General features: G+C 40.0%; 1 protein-coding gene across 11 annotated transcripts in view; it reads right to left on the bottom strand.

The window, feature by feature from the left end:
• Positions 1–22,852, bottom strand: part of CSNK1G3 (casein kinase 1 gamma 3) — a 112,215-nt gene that overhangs the window by 4,462 nt on the left and 84,901 nt on the right. For 3 of the 11 annotated variants that reach the window (XM_080804737.1, XM_080804735.1, XM_080804736.1), the window contains 3 exons: positions 22,378–22,473; positions 7,761–7,867; positions 7,156–7,179 (listed from right to left, as the gene is read on the bottom strand). In XM_080804737.1, the coding sequence (XP_080660863.1) occupies positions 7,156–7,179; positions 7,761–7,867; positions 22,378–22,473 (227 nt within the window). Of the gene's footprint in view, positions 1–7,155; positions 7,180–7,760; positions 7,868–18,565; positions 18,662–22,377; positions 22,474–22,852 lie in introns of all 11 variants that reach the window. The other 8 variants (XM_080804727.1, XM_080804730.1, XM_080804731.1 and 5 more) reach the window with 4 other exon arrangements.

The following is a 22,852-nucleotide window of genomic DNA, read 5'->3' as shown; positions in this document are numbered from 1 at the left end:
ATTTCAATGGAAATTTGTTATCTAATACAAAATTCTATTAATAATGTTCACTGTTTCCAATTACTGTATTTGTGTCTTCAAATTCGAAACTACAATCTTTTAAGTTTTTCTGCTGAAAAGGTGTTTTAATAAGTGTTTATTAAAAAGTGTTTTAGGGGCGCCTGGGTGGCTCAGTGGGTTAAAGCCTCTGCCTTCAGCTCAGGTCATGATCCCAGGGTCCTGGGATCGAGCCCTGCGTCAGCCCTCGGCTCACTGGGGAGCCTGCTTTCTCCTCTCTCTCTCTCTGCCTGCCTCTCTGCCTACTTGTGATCTCTGTCAAACAAATAAATAAAACCTTTTTTTTAAAAAAGTGTTTTAATAAGCCTTTTGGAACAGGGAATTTAATGTAATACATGTTTTGATCAACAAGTTCCAGATTTTCCACACTTATGTTAGCAATTCACCTTATCTGACTTATTTTTCTAGTATCATCAATCTGCTTTCCAACTCAAGACAGGTTAGTCTGTCCTATTTCTTAGGTCATCTTTCCTTCAATTCTGTATTATTTAACACAGAAAAGCAGTCTAAGCAACCTGAGACTAAATAAAACTTTCAAATGAACCATGAGTATAGAAGCCTTTTAATTAAAAGGCCACCTTAAAAAAGACATTTATTTGTTAGAAATAAACCCACCAAATAAAGAGTACATACACCCTTAAAACAGACTTGACAGAGAAGCTGGCATGCTATTAAACGGACAACCACCAGAGGGCAGCATTGCTCTAGGCAATACAAATGCATCCACATAACGGAGAGATGCTCTCAAAATAGACTATAGTTATCAAAAGAAGGAAACTGTGGCTGGTTTCTTAAAACTCATTACCAAAGCAGGTGATTTACAGCCTGTGATTCAGAAATCATACCAACTGCCCTCCATCTAAAGCAAGGCTGCTTCCACATGGCCACTGTGTCACATGACCCTTTTACGCTCCTCTCAGTCCTCAGACTAACATGAATTTATCTTATTTATTTACTGATTACTTCCTCCACATAAAGAGTAAGCTTAGTAAGGACTTTTGCACAGATCCATCCCACAAACAGGCACACAGCTGGGACTCATTTAGTATTTACTGAATAAATGGATGATTTGCCTAAGTGTAACTCCTAGAGTAAGAACCTAGTCAAAAGGTTCTTACTACAATTCTACCCCATGTTCTAAAGCTGGAGTTCTTACCTCGGGCCCACAAGCCCTAGGGAAATCTCACAAAATGCAGATCTGAGTGCCTGTGGAAGCTTCCCTAGAGAAAACCAGTTTGCATCAGATTCTTACAGGAGTCTAAACCTCAGAAGCCCTGCTCTGCCAACGTGCACCTGCCAGGCCTCCCCTCCAGCTTCTCCGTTTCCAGCGAGTCCCAGTCCCAGGAGCTGTGAGCTGAGCACTGCACATCCTGAGGGCCCACCACGTCATCAACTTACATGAATGTGGGCCATGTGTAAAAGGAAACAAGGTAATTCTAACATGTGGCTCAAGTCAAACAGGAACAGAAGTTATTGATAACAGTAACTGCAAATGATAGCAAATGGTGCAGCAATGAGCACAGATCACTACATTCAACTAGCTGGTCTTAGAAAATTACCCACACCTTTAAAATTTTTAGACACATTTTTCTCCAAGCTGCTCAAATGGCGATTTGTTAGTCCATGCCTCATCTCGGGTCTCTTCAGATCTGGACTACTAACAACCCTGGGGAAACTGATCAAGCTGGCCAGACATTTAATCATGTTCTTCTCAATGCTTTTCCTTCTCTTGGCTCTTTCTTGACTATGCCTATGTGTTTCCAATAAGCCAGTATGCTCTCACAAGTCAGGTTCGTGCTTCTGACATGATTCTGTAGCTAGCCTAAAAGCTTTGAAGCCACAGCTCCACTTTTTTTTTTAAGATTTTATTTATTTATTTGAAAGAGAGAGTGAGAGAAAGAGTGCATAAGCAGAGGGGAGGGGCAGAGAGAGAGGGAGAAGCAGACTGCTCACTGATCAGGGAGCCCGATGCAGAACTCAATCCCAGGACCTTGAGATCATGACCTGAGCCAAAGGCAAACAGTAAACTGACTGAGCCACCCAGGTGCCCACTACAGCTCTGCTCCTAAATTCTTTCCAAATAAATAGTAAATCCTGCTTCTGATGAACTTGAGGGCTGTTGCTATAAATACTGTTTAGGTGCTAAACAGGAAATCATAATGGATCAAAGTCCTCAACTATGTCAAAAACATACAGAAGGGCCAAGGCTTTGCTAAGAGATTCTGCACCATTTCCCCTTCATCCATTGCCTCTTTTTCTGCCTCTAGGATTTGATTGTCTTCCTGGATGCATGTCTTAGACCTCCTTCTCACAGACCTGAAACTGACACACGAGTCTCTATCTGGCGGAAGTTCCCATGTGTCCTTTCTCTAATGACTCACTGGCTCCACCTTCGGTAGAGAGACTGCTCGACAGGTGCTGGGCCCTACCCACCTGGGACTCCAGAGCCTTGCTTCTCCTTATCTAGGTTACTGAGCATACAGAAAACAGCTTTTAAGACATCTGTCTTTAATTCTTTGACAAAGGATTTGCCCCCTTCAAATCTATACATGCAACTGTAACTTTGTATCTCTGGACATCTTGGTGTAAAAACCCCGTAACTTATCAGTCAAGCAAGAAGAGTTCAGATAGAGGCCCAAGACCATCCCCGTAACTAATCCAACTGGAAACCTGCACATCCAGCTCACCTTCAATTTCTTCCTCTCCATCCACATGCCAGGAGTCTCTCAAGTCTGAAATGATGTTCGAACTTGTCCCATCCTCTCATGCTGGCTTGCTTCAGAACGTCTTACTTCCCTCACTGCTAAGAGCCTCTTTAACAGACACCCAGGCTAAGTGTCTTCCTCTCTCCAATGTGCCATCCCAACTCACCCCCGCAGAGAGATGGCCTTGCCCTCTGCCTTTTAAATCTCACCACTGTTCACCGCAGTCTAAGGCATTAGGTCCACATGGCTCTTATAATTTGGTTCTGATCTATTTCCCTCTCCTCTTAGTCTCATCTTGCATCAAGCTGCCCTTCTAGGCAGTCAGTACTATAGAAGGGAGAGAAGGAGGGAGGATGAATTGATTTCATGTCATCTAATGAACCCCAGGAAATGACACAGGCCACAAAAGTGCTGCCAAACCAATTGTCTCAAAGCTCAATCTGATTATACCATTTCTTGGCTTAAAACCCACAGCTTGCTTGCTTGTGTTGAGAAAGGATCATGTCTTTATTGTTGCTGTTGTTCACCTGCCTACTAAAGCCCTTTGCGATCAGGCACTTAGACTATCTCAGCATCCAGGGGGATGCGCGCGCGCACACACACACACAATATACACAAGTGGATCACTTCTCAGACCTGCCTCACTCTGTCCCTGCTCCCATGTTGTTCAGCCACTTCTCTCGGACTCCTGCACCCAACTCTTCAGCCAAGCCTGCTCACCTTGGAGAACCAGGGCAAATGTACCCTGAGCTGTGAAGATATCTCTGATCTTCCATGTTCCAGTCTCTTAAATCCAGTCACACCGTATCCTATGATCTAATCCTTTAATATCTGGTTTTAGACCAATGACTCTCAATCCTGGTTGCTCCTTAGAATCAACTTACAAGCTTTTTAAAATTACTGTCAACCACGGGCGCCTAAGTGACCCAGTCGTTAAGCGTCTGCCTTTGGCAGGGGTTAGGATCTCCGGGTCCTGGGATTGAGCCCCATGGCAGGCTTCCAGTGAGGAGTCTGCTTCTCCCTCTGCTCACCCCACCCCAACTCATGCTCTATCTTTTTAGAAGTAAACAAAATCTTTTAAAATAAAAAATACTGTCAACCAGACCCCAACCACAGAACAATTAAATCGGAAACTGACAGAGCTCAGCCTAAGTGTTACCGTATTTTTGAAACTCCCCAAATGCTTCTGACTTGAGGCCAGGACTGGGGATCACTACGTGAAAGTTACTTGTGTACTTTCTATCTTTTCTAAGGGAGCGCAGGGGCCTTGACTTTTCGTAATCAGTAACTGTCCAGTAAATGGTGGAAAGGGGACACAGAGAAATAAAGGTGAAAAAAGTTAATTACAAACTACCTTAAAACTCTGTAACTAAACCAAAGGAAGCTTTGTTTTCCTAAATTCCTGGAAGGAATAATGAGGGTGATACCCCTTGTGTCACCTGTCTTGAAAAAAATTCTTAGCCACAGTGAGGAGAGCAAAATCTCATTACTAATGAATGAGCCATTTTATATGCAAGACAAGAGAACATTTTCCATCACTTGGAAATTATATATCGAGTCCTATAAGGTACTATTCTAGGAAGCCTGAGCCTCTAAAATGTCCAATGTGAAATACATTATGATTAATGGGGTGGGGTGAAAGGGGCCTCCACCAATTACAGGTAAGAAGAAAAGAGAGGGAGTTAGAAACCCATTTTGAAAGGGAATTCTTGGCAGGTTCCTAGAAAACTATAAAAAGGTGGGAGAGAGAAGAGAAACAAGTGTAAGATACAATTTAGGAGAAAACCACACTCACAGACCCTCACCACAGACTAAGAAGGTATGAGGAATGCACTAACAAACTTGCAGGAATGTGAGAGTCACCCTGATAAAAGGGAAAGCAAATGCGATGTGCTGGAAGTTTTTAACCAGTGAAGAGGCAGGGAAGGTTGGAGGATTTCTGTGACCCATCTGGAATCGGGCTTTACCGAAATTATGGGTTGCTATCCATGTTAAAAAAAAAAAAAACACAGCTCTATTAAAATATAATTCAAGTTATCAGAAAATTAATGCTTTTAAAGTATACAATTCAGTGGTTTTTAATACATTTACATCCCTCACCACTATCGAACGTGAAACCACTTCCATCGCCCCCCAAAAGAAACCAGAGAACCTAACCTACTAACAGCTTCTCCCACCCTCCTCTCCCCTGCCCTAGGCAATAACTGGATTTTTCTCCCTGTGGTGGCCTATCCTGGATATTTCACATCAACGGAATCACAGAATATGTGGCCTTTTTTGCGGGACTTCTTTCACTTAGCATGTTTTCCACCTCATTATTTTACACTGTTGAGTAATACTCCACCGTACAGATGCACCAAATGATTCAGTCGTAATCATTTAGTAGTAAGTCACTGAGGCCTGCTGTTTTGGGCACCGGGGATCTGAAGATGAAAAAGGCCTTGCATACAAGAAATTCAAAAAGTTTCACGAAGTGGGACAGAGCTAAGGAGGATAACATACCAATGGCAGACTTAAGGAACCCAGAGAATATAGCGTTCGGAACAGAACACAGGGCAGGGCAAGAGAGGCAGGGGTTGGACTACGAGAGGCACGAAGGGCCGTGGGCCGTGCCAAGGCAGCTGGACTCGAGGCTCCAGGCTATGGAGGACCTCTCCTTCAGGACCAGCTTTCCCACCACACTTGCTTTTTTCTCATCTTCCAACACCTATGATGAGAAACCCAAACCCACAAACATCTATACAACCACACCAACCCAACTAAATAAATCAGTATGCCATTCTGCAAAGCCACCTCCACAAAGCATTCCCTGATCAGCCTGTCCATCAGTCATCTTGCTCCTTAGAAGCTCTCACAGGTTTTCTCCTACCTTTCCATGGTAGTCACCATATGCAAATTACGAACGAGTGCTAAGACACCGCCACCTTCCCCATGGTGTGCCATCTACTGAAGGGTTCGGGCAGGTTCAGACTACTGCCGAAATCCAGGTGGCATAAGTGGGGTCCGAAAAAATGGGAAAAGGGAATTGAGTTGGCTCAAAGCAGGTGTCCAGGACAAAAGGGACACAGAAGAGCCGGTCTCAACAAACAGTGGGGGTATGGAAGTAAAAACAGGGGACACCTGCTGGAAGGACAAGGCTGAGGAGAACAAAGACTGGAGGGGTCGTTGGCAGTGGGGAGACAAACAGGGTGGGACTAGCTCCCAAGCACCTGCCATGTGCAGTACTTTATCACAGTTAATTTCCTCAGTGACCTGCGGAGTGGGTATTATGAGCCTCAGTTTACAGAGAAAGAAACAAGCTTGAAAAAGGTAACTCTAAGTGGCGGAAGCAGGGTTCTTCGACCCACGCTGGGTACACAGGACGTGCGTGCCCTGCTCGGCCACACCACTCTGGGAACTCCACTTACGACTGCACAAGCAAACATCAACGGTGATATTTGCTCTCACTGTAAAAATGCCCGAGTACAGAGCTGATTGATTATATCCTCAAATCCACTAGGTCACACTGTCAATAAATTCCACAAAGTGATAAAAATGGATATTTGACAACTGCTCTTTAAAGAGAAATCTCCCCAACAAAAGTCTCCGCATCTTACGGGCCAGCAAATGAGCATTATTTTGGAATTTATGTCAAGTTTCTTTTGGATAGGAGTAGAATGTTCCAAAGTGTGCTAAGCAAAGCAACTTCCTCTGTTCACTCCCAGGCTCACTCAAGATTTGTCCTGAAACTGAGAGGAACATATGAAACGTGGCATTTCAACTAGAGGCAGATACCAGAGAAGAGTTTAAATCCAACACTGACTCGACTTAAGAGGAATATTTTTGACACAGTATCTGCAATGAGCAGGACCTTTTTAGGTGAGGACTTCCATAATGCTCTCTCACTATCGTTAATCCTGAGTTTATCAGTGTACCCCACGTGCACTCAATGGCGATGCAAGTAATCAATGAAATACTCTCTCTGTCATACTATTGGGGTGGGTGGGGGTGAAGGATCTGCTGTGTGTATTTAATCATCTTTCCAACAGGAAAAAAGAGAGCTTAAAACTCAAAAACCTTTCTATTTTGAATAGCAAACGAAGCCTCTGGGTTACAGAACAAACGCACGAGCACAAGCAGAGTGGGCGTTACCAGCTACTCACTTAAAAGGTGCCCCCAAATCTATGTCAGTTGAACAAAAAGAAAAAAGGTGCAGCAGGCAAAAGAGCTCCTCAAACAATTATTTCTTGCTTTTCAGACCTAATGTAAATGACACCAAATATTTTTGAACAACTTCGACCAACTGTAATTTCTAGGTTGAAAGTTATTTTTTTTTTTAAGCGCAAAATGATGCTAAATCTTTGAAATTACAGTCAAGGGAGCTATTTCTGCCTGCCTACACTTGAAAACTCACCACATGTTCAACACTTTCTGGCAGCTATACACAAAAACAAAAACAAAAACAAAAAAAGAGAGAGAGAGAGAGGGAAAGGGAGGGAGAGAAAGAGAGAGAGAGAAATCATCAGATATAGCCCACAATGAAAAATCACATTGTTTTTATGCTTTTTTTTTCCAAGCAGCATTATCATTTACATTCACAGAAAAACTACTTTAAAACTAATATGAATGCATGCAGCATACTATAAAATTAATATTCTTTTTTTCAGATAAACAATGCGTACTTTTTTTTTAGTATCCCAAAATTCATTATTCTTACCAAAAAAACTGAGCACCTACCCTACCGAAATAATTTTCATGCATCAATACTCCTATAAACAAAAAGCCAAACTGCACTAATTCTAAGAAATTGAGCCCAGTTTTTAAATAATTATTTTTGTATTACAAAATATTTACTGAAACAGCACTATTTATACGAAGTGATTGACTGAAAATATCACTTGTTTTGCATGCACCTATTCCCTGAAAAAATTTCCTGGGATAACTGTATATGACTATAAATCTCAAACATGCACAGTTGAAGCACAAAAAGCTACTAAAAGAAGTCAAGCAAGTACATACTTGGTTTCATCCATCACTTCTACTTCCGTAGGGGCTGTAATGGGCGCATTGGAACGTCCTGCAGTAGGGTCATCTGTGTTCAACTCTCCATTTGTAGAGCTTACAACCTGCCAAAAAGAAAAAAAAAAAAAAAAAAAAATATATATATATATATACACACACACACACAAAGTAACAGATTATATACAATGATAAATATTAAGGCAAAATTAAGGTTAATTTAGAAAGTTAATATGCAGAACATAAAACAATTAGTATGTAGTTGAGCTGTTTGTAACTGAATATAGTAACAGGTCTAATATTTTATTAAAATTCAAGGTCATCCAGTATTTGCCTTTCAACTTCCCTTTCATCTTGAAATTTCTGTCTTGTCTCTTTCCCTCTGCTGTGTTAGACTAACTCCTACACTTTGTGTCAAATCAGCTCCCCAAGTTGTGCCCATCACCACTGGCACCTTACTACATCACGAATTATCTCCCATGCAAACTTCAATCCTGCTCCTTCTGACGGATTTCAGTGTGTAATCAACCTTATATCTCCCTCGCATACTGCTCATTCATCTACCCATTTGTTCACGCCCAGATCCTGGAATCACAGTGATTCCTCTCTTTGACTGAAACCCCATGTCTCGTCTATCAGCAGGGCTGGTTAAATTCCACCCCCAAAACTCATCCCCAATCTAATCAGTTCTCCCACTTCTATTATTACCAGGACTTTAGTTCAAGCCACCACGATCTCGTGTGAATAAGAGCAACAAACTGTGAACTGGTCTTCTGCTTTCACATGCCCCTGCCCTCCATGAATGTATTGTCCACACAACAACCAGAGCGCTCATTTTAAGACAGAAATTAGACCATGTATAATTAACCTGCTTAAATCTCTTCAAGTATCAACTTCCCATTTCACTTAAAATAAAGATCCATATTCTTGCCCCAATTTACAAAGCCCCACAATATCTGGATTCTGCCCACCCCTCCGATCCCATACTACCTTCTCTGATGATCACTCGCCTCCACCCAGTACGTCAAACTTATTCCCACCTTAAGGTTTTGGCATTACCTATTCCCGATGCCTGAACTAACTCTCTTCCTGCTGACTGGCTTTATTCTTCTCTTTCAGATTCTCAGAGAACAACTTGAAAGCAGCCCTTTTCCATCATACAATCTGAGACTTCCATACAGGACATCCTATGGCACGTTATACTCTACTGTTAACTCTTCGTGTGGCATTTATCCAGATAGATGTTTTCTGGACTGTGTTTCCTGACACCCACTCTCGCCTACTCCTGCTCCACGACAGCAAGGACTTTGTACTATTCCTCCACTGTCTCTCCCTACTAACCCTGGCAGGGAACAGGCAATCAATAAATATTTGTTGAAATAAATGAACGCATGCATGAATGAAATCCTAAAACAAAATAAAAATCATAGCAAAATTCCCACATTCTCCCAAATCTTCTTTGTCCAATAAAGTCACCTCACTGTCCTATTTCTTGCTTTCCTCTCAACTTCTCAAAACAACAGTCTTAACTTATCACCTGCATTTTTATAAAATTTTCCACTCATTTATTCCTTAATTCCTTGCAATCTGTACTCTGTCGCTACACTGGAATTCTAAGTAAACATACTCTTGCAGGTTACCAACATTTCCTAGAAAAATATATTTGGTGGCTGTTGCTTTCTCCTCATTTTCCCGTACATTTCTGTATCACTTAGCACCAGCTGATACTCTCTGGAGGAGACTGGTCTAGAAACAAAGCCTAGCTCTAACGCTCACCCACCGTGTGACCTGGGAAAGATACCGCATCACGCTAAACCTCGGCGTTCTCAACTACAAAACGGCAAATGGTAGTACCCATTGAACAAGACTGAGAGGAAGAAACAGAATCAGTGTGTAAAGGGCAATGACTGGGCTATTCTAAGAGCTCCAGGAATTGTCGCCCTTGTTCCTCAGCCAGTTTTGCCCGCATTCAGGGCTTCAGCTACAATCTCTACGTAAAGGACTTGCTGAGCCCCACTGCTCACCCACATGCCCACCTAGGCCACCTGTGGTACCTCAAACTCAATACTTCCAAAACCGAATTCCTCATACTCCTCCCAAATGTGTCACTCCTCCTATCTATGGTTCCAATTTCTAGTAAACCCTACCATGTTCCCAGACCTCCAGGCTCAAAACATAACAATCAGCTCTGCTGCTTTCCCTATCTGAGCTCATCATAAGGAAAAAAAAAAATGCTAATATATCAAAAGCCTGGAGAGCAGACTGACAGCTGACTACTAGACTTAACAGGTCCATCTACAGAACGCCATTTTACTGAAACCTAACTAATTCTTACATTCTTACTGAGAGGCCACAATGTGCCAGGCACTGTCCCGGGAACTCAGAAAACCACAAGAAAAACACCCTGGCCCTTGTGGGCCTGATGATCCAGTGCACAGAAATAGGCCTCTCACCCTACAACTCCAAGAGAAGTCACTAGAACTCAACCAACAAATCTAGATGAATGTAGGATTATGGAGGCTGAGTTATCTGTACCCCATGAACAAGTACTTAGAAATAAACACTGCAATTGTGCCCACGGCTGAAAACACACAGAACGGCCTTGATCCTTGTCAGAGACAACCAGGCCAACAAGAGGAATACCCCTGGGTCTCAGTCTGCTGCTCTGCTTCCTCCTTTCTGCCATTCTACTGAGGTCCATGTCAATTTTTTCTCTTTATTTCTCCCTCTTTTTGAAAACATTTAACAATCATTATTGGTTCTAATTATCAAACTTAATTTGGTTCTTTATTCTTAATTTTTAAAATGTCAGCGCTCCTCCGCTGTTTTGGAAAGGAGCTACAAAGCAGGATTCTTATCTTACACTTTTGTATTCGCCACTATCTGTAATTAGCAGAATGCTTTGCATGCAGAAGATAAAGAGCTCATGCAACAATTTCCATTGCTCTTCCCTCAACATAATATTCACAGGTTTCTTTTCCTCCTTCGAGTTCAGTGGCCCAAGAGAGCTGGAGGGACCCCATCTCAAACTACAGGCAGCTCCTCGAACGTGCCTCCCCTTATGTTCAGCAGCATAATTGGAAATTCAAAACCCAGGTATTCTAAACTTCCAGCAAGAGCAACCATATGAATACGGTAATTATACAATCTGACTTATTTCAGTTCACACAAAGTCATACCTGAATTTAATAAGCTTTATTTTAGTGAAATGTTTCAAATCTCATTTTGCCTCATTGATCAGAACCAGACTAGAAGGAAATAATATGTTCATTTATGTATTTTTTTAATGTAATTTCTCTTTGGTTTCCCAGATTCCCTAACTCTCTTGAGTAAAGGCTAAAATCCCAGGCTAAGAATAGAATCGATGTGGTAAAAGAGTTCTCCTGTAAAAGTGGCCTACTTAATACTGGTGACATGAGAGTATATCAGGGCATTAAAATTGTTTTCACTTAAGAAAACTAGTATCTTTGGGGAACCTGGGTGGCTCAGTGGGTTAAAGCCGCTGCCTTCGGCTCAGGTCATGATCCCAGGGTCCTGGGATCGAGCCCCGCATCTGGCTCTCTGCTCAGCGGGGAGCCTGCTTCCCCCTCTCTCTCTGCCTGCCTCCCTGCCTACTTGTGATGTCTCTCTCTCTCTCCCTGTCAAATAACTAAATAAAATCTTAAAAAAAAAAAAAAAAAAGAAAACTAGTATCTTTTAGGAGAGGGATTTTACAAAGAAAAAACAAAGACAAAATATTATAAATAGCACATCATTACATCCCTAGAAACCTAAATCAATCAAATATATACAAATTATTTTTATAAACCAAATTCTAAAGAATGATCCCATCTAGGTAACATCTCTAGAATTATAACTTGAAGTAGAACATAGGAGTCTCCAAAATATTGGTGTGCATCAGCTGATTTTTCTAATGACAGTATCCAAAATGGACAGCTGCTCAATGTCCACAACAGCCAAACTATAGAGAGCCGAGATGGATAAAGAAGACGTGGTCCATACACACAATGCAATATTACTCAGCCATCAGAAAGGATGACTACCCAACTTTTTCATAAACATGGATGGGACTGTAGGAGATTATGCTGAGTGAAATAAGTCAAACAGAGAAAGTCAATTATCATATGGTTTCTCTTATTTGTGGAACATAAGGAATAGCATGGAGGACATTAGGAGAAGGAAGGGAAAAATGAAGGGGGAGAGATCAGAATGGGAGATGAACCACGAGAGACTATGGATTCTGGGAAACAAACGGAGGGTTTTAGAAGGGAGGGAGTGGGGGGAACAGTTTGCCTGGTGATGGGTATTAAAGGAGGGCACAGACTGCATGGAGCACTGGGTTTTATATGCAAAAAATGAATCATGGAACACTACATCAAAAACTAATGATGTACTGTATAGTGACTAACATAATTTAAAAAATTACAGCTGCTTTGAGGTTTGACATTTAAATAAAAAAATCAGGTGTTTTACAGGGTTTTTGTTCTTATTTTTCTTAAAGAAATTTTCTCCGATATTCCCACTCTGACAAGAAACTTAGTACAGTTTTTATTTTAAGATGTTACAAAAAAAACAAATAAAAAGGCATCCAGATGTAATGTTAGTTTTAGTGTACCAGAGTTTAAGAGGAGGGGGCCTTGAACCTGCAGCTAATTATGGGAGAGAAATGATGGTTCACTTGATGGCTGCCAGCCATGTCTAATTCCAAAAGAAGTCGTTCACAAAGACTTCTGAGTACAAAGATAACACATGGTATCTTTGTAGTCAATGATTTTATAAGGCCAATTAATTTACCTTCCACATACAATGAATTCATACAAATTAGAGTACCACCTTCCTCATTTCTACATGAGTTACTGAAAGCATACTACACCAAGTACACAGTAGAGGCTCACTATCTTAGTTAACCAGATCTCCTATCCAATAAATACACTAGAAATACTAAAATGTTATCTATCTTACTTATGCCCTAAGCTTTTTCTAAGAGCCATCTATAAGAAAGCACACTAATAAATGAGATACAGGTAAGAGTAATTCCTGAAGAGTCTTCTGGACCTGTGCTAGGGTTCCCATATATTACAAGAAACCAACTTTCTTACATATTCTAAAACCCAGGGGCACCTGGGTGGCTCAGTCAGGTAAGTGGTTGCCTTTGGCTGAGGCCATGATCCCAGGGTCCTGGGATTGAGCCCCACATCGGGCTCCCTGCTCAGTGGGAAACCTGCTTCTCCCTCTCCCTCTGCCTGCCTCTCTGCCTCCTTGTACTCTGTATCTCTTTGTCAAATAAATAAAACCTTTAAAAATTAAAAAAAAAAAAAAACACCCAGAGCTAGAGTTATAACTGATCTTCCTGATACTCCAACTGACACTGGAAGGCACAGTGAGATTCTCACTGACTTTAAGCAAAGAGAAACCAAAATGGATTTTTGATCTAACTTTCACTTATGAAGTACTAAGCAGAGCACTATACTGAGTACTCCAGGCTTTGAGACGTTGCTGTAAAGGTTATTATAAAAGGGTATGAAAATAAACCTGTAATGCTGAATTTCCCCAGTGACCCCCGGACAAGACACTTCCTAAGCTAAGCAGACGGAGCAGAGCCAGACACTACTCATCTGCTAAGGGCACCCAACCCCTCTCCTCAAATAAATGCTCCCTCACAGACCTCAGCACCCTGGAAAACGGGACAAAAGACATGACTGTACTCATCACTGAATCTGCGCACCCCCCCCCCCTTGTTAGTACCTGTGTGCTCTGAAAGATGTGAGAGAGCAGAGTGAAAGTGGTGACTGGCCATGTTTTAGAAAGAGAAGCATTAACGACAACAAGCACAATGGAGGAAGGGCTGAGGCATGGCACCTGCTATCCCCAACTCGTCACTACACACGTCTCCTGATCATTCCGAAATGCATTCGTCCCATTCTTTTCTGCTGTCGTCACCCGCATGGGTATGTGTCAAGTGAGGCTGATGAAAATCCCTGCGTGCCCAGTTCATCCTTCCCTTGCAGGCACAGTGGCACTGTCTGGGAGTCAGCCCTTTTCCCTTTCAGGGGCTCAGACGCAACAGTGTTCCTTTAACCACAACCAAAGGCTGTACGACCAGCCGAGATTCCCCAACAATTGGCCCTAAACCAGCGCATGTGAAGCAGTCTTCAGTAGCGCCCTTGACATTTGTCTTCCTCCCTGTGCTCGAAACTGCCTCTCTGCTTTCCAGGACTGGGCTTCCAGCTGACCTTGAGCTCAAAGGAACCATGCTCCAGCAAAGGCACAGTTCCCATGGGATTCGAGATGAGCACTACCTGCCATCAGTGGTAATTTTAAAACCTCATTTTGGAGATTCTGGTTTGCCAGGCAGAGACACATCAAAAAGGCAGGTAAGTGACATGACCTTCCCCCTCAGCCCTGACACCAAAATAAATTCTACCTTCTAATTATCTTGCAAATCCTCTCATTTCTCTTCATTTCAGCTACCTATCACTTTCCCTCAGCTAGAATTCTGAGAGCTGTGTTCCTGCCTTAGACTTGTTTTCCCTTCAGTCTAGTCTCCAATAAAAGTCATCCCTAGAAAACACACTAATAGAGTTACCTTCCTTATCTAATTCTCTTTACGGCTACCCAACATCCTCAAATGAAGTCCAAACGTAGTAACAAGACCTATTAGGTTCTTCATGACTTGCCTCCTGCCTACCTCTCGGTCCTCTTTCTCAATATACACACCGGCGTAACTGGACTGCAGCCAACTGCTCAAGACATCTCTCTCTCTCCTCCACCACCTTACGTGTGCTGCCTTCTTGTCTGGGACGGTCCTCTCTAGACCCTTTCCATCTGCTAACTCCTCCTACTGAAGCTTTACTTAAGAAACAGGTGAAAAGACAGAATACAGAAAGGTTTTGCTTTTTCCAGGAAATCTTAACCCATGAAATCCAGGTTAGGTGCTTCTCTATATGGTCTCATAGCACACTATACGTTCTCCGCTTACCACTCTGCCTGTTTAATTGACCTTCCCCATTGGCTGGACACTCCATGGGAAAGACACCCTATCTTTGTTATTCTTCCTTCTATTCAAAGACTCCAGTACAACGCCTAGTACCTCCTGGAAACACTTATATATATTTATCTGCTAAATAACAACTGGCCCAGAAACTAAAAGTGCTAGGTCTAAGATTCTTAGCCGTATTTATTACCAAGGATGCTAAAGGGAGCAGAGAGAATATGCGATTGCCCAGGTGTTTTTCCAAAACACATAAAAGCCAAGAAAAAATTCAAATTTAGTCTTCAGATATCTGAATATAATTTTTAATCTCTTCTGTGGGAAAAGTTTTTCAAACGTGTAGCTGGATCCTTCAGGTCAGTGGATTAACATGATTACACTTAAAGGTATAGAATAAAATTGGATAAATTCCAATTTGGCAATGCTTCCTTTGGGCTGTACCACTAGACTTCACTTCCCAGAGATTAATCAAATTTCTTAATCTGAAAAAGCAACAGATTATTCTAGTATTTAGCCCTTCAAAAGGCCCACCTTCTATGCTCTTCTCACGACAAAACCATGAGGTAGAAGTATTATTATATTTCCATTTGCTGGGGCATCTGGGTGGCTCAGTCAGTTAGGTGTCTGCCTTCAGCTCAGGTCATGAGCCCAGGGTCCTGGAATCGAGCTCCGCCATGGCTTCCCTGCTCAGTAGAAAGCCTGCTTTTCCCTCTGTCCCTCGTGTTCTTGCACTCACTGCTCTTTCTCCCTCTCCCTCTCCCATAAATAAATAATCTTTAAAAATCTGAAAAAAAGTTTCCATTTTACTGATGAATAATCTATGGCATAGATTTTAAACTCAAATTCGACTCTAGGGCTTGCACTCTTAAACGCAATGAAATCAACTTGGCAAACCAGATGTGTGACCTGTAATACATATTGTAATACTGGAAAAATAAGGAGTTCAAATTTAGACTCCACCATTCAGTTCCTATTAAAAGCACACCTGAAATAATGAATATCCGAGGATCCTTCTGTAAGTCAAAACAGCAAGAGGTTTCATCTTGTGGGTCAACTGGAAGCAGCCCGGAATGCTTTGCGGTGCTGCACTGAGAGCCATTCTGAGCTCCAGGAAAACACTGCAGTGACAGACGAGGGATGAATGCCATGGGCCCCAGTGGGCTTACTTGGGCTAACTCCTGATTCTGTTTCCAAATATCCTAAATCTGCACCATACTTATTTCTTACCAGAGAGCTATCAACTTACTATGGTAATGCCTTTTCTAAGAAACTATTTGATGACAGGACCTTAGTATTTCCTGAAGGCTAGTTTTTTAATTGCCATATAAAGTCTCTGCATCTCCTACAAAGTCAACACTGGAAATTGTCCAACAGGGAGTGTAATGATCATCACACAAAGAATCTCAAGGCGAATTTGTCTCACACTTTTGTATTAATAAAAAGGTTTTTCTCTCTCTCTTCCCTTTATCAGAATGAGAATGACTGAATACATTGTTTCACTTCCTTTGTTCAGAATCAAATGTAGTATTCATTTATTATAATGATCACATTAGCTTAGATTTTAGGCACTTTTCTTTTCTCTTCATATTACTAGTTTTAAATTATAATTTTATTAGTCCAACTATACAAGTGTCATATTGCAACTTTTCAAACTTTTTACGTGCATAGGATATTAAGCATAAATGAAGTCAGTATTTTTTTTTAATAAATATATAATGTATTTTTATCCCCAGGGGTACAGGTCTGTGAATCGCCAGGTTTACACACTTCACAGCATTCACCATAGCACATACCCTCCCCAATGTCCATTTCCCCACCACTCTCTCCCAACCCCCCTCCCCCCAGCAACCCTCAGTTTGTTTTGTGAGATTAAGAGAGACTTATGGTTTGTCTCCCTCCTAATCCCATCTTGTTTCATTGATTCTTTTCCTACCCCCCAAACCCCACCACGTTGCATCTCCACTTCCTCATATCAGGGTGATTATATGATAGTTGTCTTTCTCCGATTGGTCAGTATTTTAGGAAAGAACAAGTTTTAGGCATGAGCCTACTTAGGCTGTCGGTACATTTTTCACAGGAGTTAAGCTTGCTTAATGTCCATCATGTCAGGTTAGTTAATGGTGTAAAATATATTCAGGAAGTCAATAGAAATAGTGTAAAATTCTTTGCTTTATTTATGTATTACTAAAATTCTAGTAAGTAAAACTGATCACATCCTGAATATTAGGATGAAGCCAGGTGTAGTCTCCATAGGCAGAGAAGCTTTAAAGAGATGGTGAGAAAGGAATAGAGTGGAAATGTCTCTCGAGGAACATATGAAAAAACAGAACATACGGTACTAGACTGATGAGCCAATAATCACCCCTTGATAGTCTGGAGATCCCATGAACCACCTCAGGGAATCCCACAGGGTAAGAAGAAACTAAGAAAATAACACATTTGTGGTAATGGTGCAGAAGTGGCCGGAAAGCTTTCTAATAGTGTCAGAACTGTTGCAGATATCCCTGAACACTGAGCCAGACACCTGCTGTCGTAACATACAACACTTAGAAACATGTAAACGTGTACAGACACACACACACACACCATCCGGTTTGTGTTATGGAACCGAATATAACTTGTTCTATTAACTTTTCCAAGGATATGAATTGGGGTCAGAAAAATGTTTACAATTCAGGCACCCTTGCCTCTAAGTCCTCTTCAAATATCTCTGTTACACAGGACTGAAAGGTCCACAGACTACAAAGTTCTATAAAAATATTTGGTTACATACTTAAATTACCTCTAAAACTTAATGGTGAGAAAAACATAAGAACTTATAAGATTTAATCAAGAACTGACTTTTAAAATTCAAATCAAGAGAGAATAAAATCCAGAGCAGAGATCCAATAGACTATATATACATATTCCCTAAGAAAAATGCAAATTTGGTAAAACATAATGGAAAATTATTCAAGTGGAAATATGTGGAGAAAAAAATCAAAATTTTTAAAGGAAGTTCTAAATTGAAATGGATGGAGATAACATTTATTATCTCAAATTACTTTGAACCGGCATTTAAATTACCTTAAGCTAGCATTTTAAAAGAAATGAAAGACTTGGTAACCTTCCCCTTTCTGCAATTCACATAAAAGATGAAAATTGAGGGGGCACGGGAGGGCAAGATAAGGTATTCTAAGGGTACAGAGAAGGGGGGGGGATGAACACTTCGAAAAAATAAAGGATGGCTTTAAATTTTTAGAAATATCCAGAAAATTGAGGGGATTGTTTAATAAATACTTGTTCTTGAAATTATTTTCTCCATCTGATATTTTCTAGAAACAAAATATACCATTATAACAGTTGGGGTCCTGTTCATTTGACCAATTAATCAGAAAGTATATTCTGAGTACTAAAGATAAAAAATTTCCTATCTATTCAACTGACTGAAGTTTAAAGAAGGAAAAAAAATCAATGAAAAGCAAAAGTTATAAAAGTGTTCTACTGCTTACAACATTGAAAAAAAAGTCTGATCTTATTACTGAAAAATCAAGTTTAGCACATATTTCAAGTAATACAGTTTGTTTCTCTAACCTGACTTACTTCAAAATTGTTGCGTGTACTTGCAAAAATGAACAAAGGCAAAATTGTAGTATCCCTGGTGGTCTTTCCAGACCATGTTAATTTTGCTTTTTGGTTAAATACAAAGGAAGAGAATTATGGAGAGTTCAGCAACAAGTTTTTCAGTAGGATATGAAGTCATGCCATGAGTTCCAAAAAAGGGTTAGTTGTATAAATCTGGGAAATAATCACTCATGCAAAAATCAGAAAATACCTGTACCGAGCCACCATGTCTGTCTGCTGCAAGGTGAGCTCTCAAATGGTGGGGATTTGCCTGCTGGGAGTCCCAAGCTGCCCTGTGGTCTGCCGACTGCCATTTATTTAATGCATGTGGCATGCATGGAAGAAGAAAAACCCAATATGTTAAACATCTCATCCTTATAATAGAGAAAACAAACGTATAAAAGGAAATTTAAAATATCCTTGCTATTCTGAGTCACAGATGCAGTTAACTTTGCATACTGGATATGGAGAGGTTTTTGTCACATGGATACCATTAGGTAATGATCAACCACAGAAATAAAACAGAACCATAGAATTTAGTAGTGAAAGGGCTTTAGATATGATACGGTCCAGCCTCCAATTTTATAAATAAAGTTAACAAAGAACCAGGGAGGTAAAAATGAAGTGCCCAGGAAAGCATTCCAAATAAATCACTGAAGTACTAAAATGCCATCCACTATATTATCTTACGGTAGATGTCCCTCTTGGTTTTCTGATGAGGAACTACTTCTAGCAAGGGTTTAAAAAAAAAAAGTCTTTAAACAGCTGTACTTAGATCCTAGAAAACTTTCCTCTCTTGCTTAGTACCGTGTTTCTGACTGAGAGGTTAAAATGAGAAAACAGAAGAGTTCTTTAAGTAAAGTGACAAGTGTTATATAGAACACTATGAGGATATGACAAGGAATTTTTTTTTATTAAGTGATAATCCTACTTTATATGAATCCCTTTGCTTCCCTGACCTCTTTTTATCTGGTTCAAATTAAGGAACCCATTCCCATGATAGGCTGATAATTCTTGATGCTTTTACATGACTTGGCAAACTGGCATGACAATAACCACAAAAAATAATCTACCGGCAGAATTAGTAGCTGCTTAATAGGGGTCAGTTTTTGTGGACAGCACTAATAAAAAGATCGGGAAGAAATACAATATTTAAGATTCTTTTACATGTTCGGTTCTGCATTAGCTGCTTTGCATGTGTTATCCCATTATGAGATAGACAGTATCATCTTCACTCCAATGATAAAGAGACTGAGACTTTAAACACTTGACTAAGGTCAAAGACACTGCAAGAAGTACAGCAGGGATTCTAACTCAAGAGCCAACTGCTCTGCCAGTAGTACTAACTAGCTCATTAAAACAATGACATATGTTTAAAGTCTTTGGTGCTCTTTTCTTTCTTTTTCAACCTAAGTCATGAAAAACTTGCCAAAAAAAACTTGCCACAAAGTGCCAAGTATATTGGCCCCTCGGGAGCCTAAGCCCATCAGTAGCCAGAGCAGGCCTATGGGAGAAGAGATGTTAAGTCCAAATAGGCACAGTGAATAAATGTTCTGGCACTAAGCCTCCCAAATTAAACTGCACAGTGCAAAATTACACCAGAAGTCGGAAGAGGCATGAGGTCTATCATCAAAGCAATCACAACAGTTCTAGGTCTTTTCGTTAAACCCTCCGTGTTCAAGACCAGAACTTAGCAGCTGTGTAGCTTAAACTAAGGTAAATTTGAAGAGATCAAATCTGAAGAGGATGAAAGAATGAAAATGATGCTAAAATGGAGACGAACAGCTAAATACTGCCTAGAACAACAGGTAACATTTAAGGGTCATGGACCTCTTTAAGAAGACAGGAACAGCTCTCCAGCCTCTCTTCAGAAACAAAAGTTACATGCATCTAACACCTTCTCTGAAATGTCAGGAGATTCTGAACTTCAACCACCAGCTGTACAGTAAAAACTGTTTAACTGGGGACACTGCAACATTTCAGTCATTTAACTAAATGTTCTTCTGCGATTGTCAATTTTGAGTTTCTCATACACCTGAAATGTTTACTGCTTCAATGATGTTTAGGAAAAGCTGAGATATACAACTTTTCTATTATGATGACAGTGCACATATCCAGGTCTCAAATTTAATACATAAGCTACCCTAAAGGGTTTCCCGAAAAAAACACAAAACGAAAAACAAAAATCGACTCCCTATATTTAGTGCAACAAGGACTACATAAATAAAACATGGTTCCCGCCTTAACTTAGCTCACCATCTAGCTAGGAAGAGAAGTCAAAACACACAGGAAGTTCAACTTGAAGACATCTGAATTATAACTGAACTCAAAATTAAGAGAAGAGTTTCACTTATTACAATACCTAACAGCTCAAGAGGACATCTCCAGAGAACATGAATTATTGATCGTTATCCAATTGAGAAATTAATTCTGATTTATAAAACACAAATTCCAAGTCTTCATTTGGAGCCATTTCTTTCTATATGCAGCATCTTACCAGAGTATTCAAATTATCAACTGGTACCAATTTATATCTGAAGAAATTTGTATTTAAGATCCTTTATTGTCCCAATTTTTCCAAGGCAAAATTCTAAAACTACTCTGTTTTAATTGGCTGTACTTTAAAGCATAATATTGCTAAATATCCCCTAAATGGAGCATTTTATTTTGCTATGGTTTTTATTGTGTTGTGTTCTTTCCTTTGATTTTTATCTCGTTTATTAACTCACTTGAATTCCGGTGGGATAAAAGATGTAAGAGTAAGAAAAGAGCACATTATCCTTCCCCACAAAGAGTTAAAACTGAAAATTCTAAAGACACTATTTAACTCCCAACAAGCAAAATGTTTTATGTCAAAGATGGATTAAATCAAGCTTCTTTTTACAAAAGAGAGAAAAGCGAGAACACCACTCAAAAATTTCAACAGCTTTCAATTATCTTACCCAAGAAATACAAACTCTCCACTCTCTATTTATCTGCTAGGCTTGCCTGGAACCTAGTCTCTGCTCAAAGCAAACTAAAATGCTCACTATTCCTCAAACAAACTACATTTTTAAACTTCTTCCTATTTTATGGTGTTCACTCTCCCCCAAATGCCCTTTTTCTTTCATCTGCCTTTAAAAAACTCCATTCATTCTTCAGGCTCATCTCAAAAGCCACCTTCTGCATACAATCTTTACAGATCCCCATACTCCAATGACCTTCATGGCAGTTTACTAATATGTTCCATGTGACAGAGGTTACACTGTTTGGTAAATAGTTACTTGTGAGTTTACTGTAATAATCATAACAGTAACACCAGCCATGAGACCTGAGATTTACTGAATGCTTATAGGAATTAACAAGCATTTTTCTGTTTCACAGATGAGAGAACTAAGGCTTTGAAAGATGGAGTAACTCGTCCAAGATCAAGTTATACCCAGGTGTGTCTGATTCCAGAGAATGAGTGAGCTCTTAGCCACTCATTACAAAATAATTTCCTATAGGTTATGTTGTTTTCCTTCCTCATGCATTTCTGCGATACGCAGAATAGTAGCTTTCAAATAGGAGAAACTCAACAAATAATTTACTGAGCTAAATTAGACTGCAGTTAGAAAGATCAACTGCTATTATAATTTACTACAACAAGATATCCAAACACTTCCACTCTCACAGAGTATCAAATATTGCTTAAAGTTATACTAATTTATACCACTAATTAGAAACTTATTAAACATTTCATGTGATTTTAAACTAGTAAAGAGTGAACCTGAGAGGGAAACAGTTCATTTGTTGCAAATCTGTGCATTTTCAATCCTTATTATGCATGTGTATATCATCTTCATCTACTGAAGGAAAAAAGATGTATTTCAATCCTTCAATATGTATCTATATGTGTGGATATGTGCTCACATACACACACCCACATGGGCACACCTGTAAGGCTATCATCTGGGCATGGTAAAAAAACAAATTTATTTTTACGCTGTCAGAAGGTAATACAGAAGCAAATCAAGATATTTCATATCTGAAAGAGCAGCAAACCTGGTTTTTGGATTGTTGCATCTTATCTCTGTGCTGATGTGCTTCTCTGTTTGATGACAGAGCAGGATCTTGCTGAACCGCACCCACTGGAGTTGGCTACAATACAGAATGAGCATCAATAGTAAGACTATTGCAGAAGTCCTACTCACAATTACTGAGTTGCTTCGTGGAATCGAAGAAATAATAAAAGACACCTAAAGTAAAGCCTTACAAAATGGGCTCATTCTCGAAATACATCACTAAAAATAAGTAGTTAAAACAAGAGAACATAGCTATTTTTTACACTGTTTTCAAAAACGTTTAAAGGCTTTCTAATGCTGTCTTTACTTTCAGGTTACTTTTTCATATCAGAAGAATAAAAAAGTATATTCATGTATGTCTCTCATTTTCAAAGCCAATGCATAAACAGAACAAATCATTTTAAGAAAATAAGAAAATTATTTTTATTTTTTTTTAGAAAATTATTTTTAAAATA

This window comes from Martes martes, assembly GCF_963455335.1.
Source record: "Martes martes genome assembly, chromosome: 5".
NCBI classification, from domain to species: Eukaryota; Metazoa; Chordata; class Mammalia; order Carnivora; family Mustelidae; genus Martes; species Martes martes.
This window is presented reverse-complemented; position numbering and strand designations above follow the sequence as displayed.